The 4,972-nt window shown below is 43.7% G+C and overlaps 1 protein-coding gene across 1 annotated transcript in view; it reads left to right on the plus strand.

The window, feature by feature from the left end:
• The first annotated feature begins 67 nt into the window (after nt 1-67).
• CLVS2 (clavesin 2) overlaps nt 68-4,972 on the plus strand; it is a 91,785-nt gene continuing 86,880 nt past the window's right edge. The window contains exons 1-2 of the mRNA XM_004702042.2: nt 68-145; nt 649-1,590. Coding sequence (XP_004702099.1) covers nt 1,202-1,590 — 389 coding nt within the window. The 5' untranslated portion in view covers nt 68-145; nt 649-1,201. The remainder of the gene's footprint in view (nt 146-648; nt 1,591-4,972) is intronic.

Below are 4,972 nucleotides of genomic sequence, written 5' to 3' on the forward strand. Positions count from 1 at the left end.
GCGCCCTCCGCCCGGGTCCCCGCAGCCGCCCCCCGCCGCTCGCTCCATCCCGCGGAGCGGAGTTGATGCCGCTGTCGCCGAAGCCTCGGCTGATGGATGCCTGGGAGTGCCGCATTGCTTAGCGTGCCCGCCTCCGGGTTTGCTGGTAGGAGCATGCTGCGCTTTCTTCTCTCCAGCTTTGGGGTTTTATGGAGGGGGGGGGGGAAGGCCGCGGAATCCAGGCATTTAAATTTTATTGTCCACTCCCCCCTCCCCCACGCCCTGCCTTTGAAATGTGCATTTTAGGGCAAGATTTTCTTTTTCTTCTTCTGCCCGCGGCAAGTCCGCTGAAATGAAGGACTGGGAAGAAGGGAGAACTTGGGCATGGGGTGGGGTAGGGCTTGGGGGGAGGGCGGGGGTGGGGGCAGTCGGGAGCCCACGTTGGTGCCAATGCCACCCCAAACCCTGCTGGTGCCTTATGAGATGACGGCGTATCGAGGAGGGGTGGAGGGAAGGTGCCCTATCTGCAGAGACTCCATCCACCTAATTGGATCATACACATTTTAAATACAATCCCACAAATGGCTTTTAAAAATAGCATCTTCGAATAAGCCGAGAGGAGAAATAAGCTCTTTCCCCACCTCTTTCTCTTTTTCCTTTCTGTCAAAGACGCGCTCTCCCCGCCCTGGAGCTCCGCGTGGAAGAGCCACCTTATTATTAATCAGAATTCCCATCGCTATCCCTGGCAGGCGCATCCTTCCGTAGCGCCCGCCGAAGCAGCACAGAGCCGAGGCTGAGATGTGCACGGGGGCTGTTGTTTCATCTTGGAAGAGAAGAAAAGAGGAAGGCACCGAGATCTGCACCACCAGTGCCTGGTAGGGTTAGGGGTGTTTTGTGGGCGAGGAAGGACAGGAAGTGGTGGGCTGCTCTGAAGCCCTTACCCCTAAGGGTAAAGGAAGAAAGAACCAAAGTGGGGCATTCCTTGTTTTTTTTTAGGGGCAGGTGGGGGTGCAGTGGAAGAAGTTTAGATCCCGCATAGACAGTCTGTGGGAAACCAGGAGCAACAGGGTACTGGGTTGGACCTTCGGACAAATCATTTCCAGTGAAGGAGAGGAGAGAGGCACTAGTGAGGTGTGGGGGCCTGAGTGTGCCTGTGGAAGGAACAAGTTTGTTTGGGACAGTCAGCAATATAGCAAGGGAGGGCCGGGGAAGGAGCAGGACAATGACTCATCTGCAAGCTGGCCTCTCTCCTGAGACCCTGGAGAAAGCTCGCCTAGAACTCAATGAGAACCCAGATACGCTGCACCAGGACATCCAGGAGGTGAGGGACATGGTCATCACCAGGCCGGATATTGGCTTTCTACGCACGGATGATGCCTTCATCTTACGCTTCTTGCGGGCTAGGAAGTTTCATCACTTTGAGGCCTTCCGCCTCCTGGCCCAGTACTTTGAGTACAGACAGCAGAATCTGGACATGTTCAAAAGCTTCAAGGCCACTGACCCTGGCATCAAGCAAGCGCTGAAGGATGGCTTCCCTGGGGGCCTGGCCAACCTGGATCATTATGGCAGGAAGATTCTAGTCCTTTTTGCTGCCAACTGGGATCAGAGCAGGTAAATCCTAGATTCAAACTTGTACCAAGGAGCCTTTTGCTCCCCCATTTTCCAGAATTTATCCTGACTAGTGCTATAGATTTGATGCATCTGTTCATGTGGCTAGGAGAGAAGAGGAAATGGGCACCCCCTGTGGGGTCGGGGGGTGGGGGGTGGGGTGGGATGGGGTGGAGAGGGGTATTTTTACCTTTAAAACTTCACTTGCACTCAGTTCCTACTGCAGCTTTCAAGGCTTCCTGGAAGGTATTATTGTGCTGCAATCTAAATCACTCAAATAAAGCTGCTAATTCATTCCCCTTCAAAATAAGTTTCCTGGTCTGTGAAGAAATGAGTATGAGAATGGAAACAACCTTTCCTCCCTCTTCCTAAAGGAATTCTTAAACTAAACTCATGGGTACCATTATCATCATCATCATCATCATCATCATCATCATGATTATAGTCATCATCTCTCTTTAGTACTTACATTTTCATGTTAAACACCAAGTAGCTTCATTACCGAGGGGCTTTGCTGCTTGGTGATGTGTAGATGAAGGAATCATATGATGCGTGCCACTTCAATGGAAAGGAAGAGCTGTCCTCTCTGTCTCTGAGCATGCTTGCCGACACTGACAATAAATGTTGACGGGTGTGCTTGTTCTACACCTGTCACTAATCTAAAGAATGTGTTTCCTGTCTGATGTGATTTTTCATCTTTTGGAATAAAGCGAGGAACATTCAGCGATGTCAGTGGGTAGACTTTGTTAGCTCTCTTGCTATGTCATGTCTAAGCTCTCTTGCTGTCTTACTCCATCTACATGGAGCAATGCTCACAACTTCTACTTTATCAGAATTATTTTCCCAGACCCCAAACTGTAGGTGACTAGAAAAAGTGTTTTGTGTAATGAAGTTTCACTGAACTTCAAAGTGTATTTTAGGAAACATGCTACCAGAGCTAGGGATCTTAAGAAGACAGTGGTTGGTAAGACATTGACGTCTTTTCAGTTCAGTGACTTTTGATGCATCTGATTAGTTTAAGCACAGATAGTGGGAGATTTGATAATGTAGGCTTCTCAGTGTCTTGACTCTTAGGATGTAAATTAATATCGTTAACAATGTTTTTTCCTTTAATCGGTCACTCCCCCACCCCCTGTAATTCTCTGCTAAAACAGAGCTGGATAGGTATATTTAAAGACAAACTACCACTTCAAGAATCAGAACTCTAATAAAACCACAGAAACAGTAAGGCATGGATGAAAATGAAGCGTTGACAAAGATACTGCTTAGTTATAGAGCTTTTACTCTACTTTTTAATAAGGAGAACATTTTAAAGGCTGATAGACAAATTCTATACTATACTGGATTGTTATAAGAGCAGTGAGTCCCCACTAAAATGATTTAATTATAAGTAATAGAAAACAATTTTTTTATCTGAAGACTGCACTGTATGTCATACAAACTAATAATTGTGTATATCAACTTTGGGAAATAAATCCATGAAGAGCCTGCTATCCCAGATGTCATTTAAGACGGAACTTGCTTTACTGAGCTTCAGGGAAATGGGAGCTGTGAAGACTTTATTTTCAGTATGTGTTGAGGTCTGTTAATTATATTATCAAGAAGACAAATAGCATTTAGAGATATCAGACCTATTTTCATTTACTTCTGTAAATCAGTTACTATTCACTATGATTATAAACCTAATTAAGATGAAAGTCACTTGTTCTCATGTATATGACATAGCGATTATTCTGGATTTACAAAAACGATATATCTTTCCTGTCATTGAGTTCATTCTGACTCAAAACAACCCTATAGGACAGATTAGAAATGCCCCTTTGGGTTTCCAAAGCTGTAAATTAGTCTTTATACGAGTGGCAAGAGAGTCTCATCTTGTTCCCTCTCTAAGGAACAGGGAACTGGTAATAAAAATCTTTCTCCCTGGAAATTAATAAAGGGAAGGTTCATTGATAGGCTTACAATATTATTTAATAAAACCCCAAATCTGAGATATTGTTTATGGTGATATAAAATTAAAATCGAGAAGTTGTGGATATATAGGTATATTAAGACCTATAGACTAACAATCACAAATTCAAATTTCTTTGGTCGAAAATGAGTAAGTATAAAAAAGACGTTATATAACATCAAGGTAAAAAGGCATAAAAGCTATTAGAGATTGTCCAAAATTCAGTTGAATTTTCTCCTCTTTTAAAGGAGACCTGTTGGCCCAGTGCTTACAGGTTGGGCTTCAATCTTCAAGTTAAGTTGTTCAAAATTACCAGCCTCACTGCTGGAGAAATACGGGTGTTTCTGCTCTAAACAATTACAGTCTCAGAAAATCCCAGGGACAGCTCTACTTTGTCCCATAGGGTCCCTAGGAGGAGGCCTCGACTGGATGGCAGCGAGTGATATTCTTGTAAGGTGCCTGGCAGTGTCGTGGGTTAGGCGTTCTTATACTAACCATAAGTAGTTTCAGCAGGTCAGAACAACCAGCTTCTCTGGGCTTTCTGTTCCAGTAAAATCGCAGAGGTCCATGCGGGCAGTTCTGCCTTGTCTTGTTTGGTTGCTATGAGTCGAAATCAACTCGATGGCAGTGAGTTGGGTTTTGGTATTTTAATTATTCAAACAGAATTCCCCCCTTTTCACTTCATTCTAGAAGTAAAGATAGCCAAGGATAGGGACAAGTAGATAAATAGGTCTTGACACATGACTTCTGCCTTTTGGGTTGCACCAAGTGTCACCATCCTTTCTCTCATCTTTGGCGGGAATCCCCTTCTTCCACAATACTGCCATCAGGTTTATCTGACTTGGATCCCACTTCTACCACCCTCTCTAGATAGTTAACTTCCTACTGGGCTTTCCAGTGAATATGCTCTGCATACATTCCTTCCCATGTTCTGTGAGTAAGGCATCATCACCTTCGGTGTCCTGTCTATTCCATTTCCTTCCCCCCAAATCTTGGTATCCTCAGAAGAATGCATGTCTGAACATAATTTTGACCATAATCCTTGAAATGTTAGGGAACCGTCTTTTTAAAAAAAACTTTTTTAAAAAGGCAGCATTAGAAAATGGAGTGTAGATGATTACAATCGAGCATTCCAGACACGAGAAGAAAATGTTTCCCTTTATTTGAAAGTAGATTATTTCCAGCTTCTGAAGTACAAAGGAAAAAGCAACCCAAAATTTTGACAAATTTTGGAAACAAAATTGTAAAGACCCCCAAAATACCTGATCTGTATGAGAATTATTAGCAAAAACAACCCTAACACTATGATATTCCAACAGCTCCCAAACTAGAGTGGATGCTCAATAATTAATTGAATTAGAAGTTGAGTATTTAAAATAACATAAGTAGGAAGATGTTTTACATTTATTGAGAAGGCCATACTTTGGAAAAGAT

This window comes from Echinops telfairi, unplaced genomic scaffold (genome assembly GCF_000313985.2).
Source record: "Echinops telfairi isolate 266 unplaced genomic scaffold, ASM31398v2 ScPeMD7_3533;HRSCAF=4204_0, whole genome shotgun sequence".
Taxonomy (NCBI): domain Eukaryota; kingdom Metazoa; phylum Chordata; class Mammalia; order Afrosoricida; family Tenrecidae; genus Echinops; species Echinops telfairi.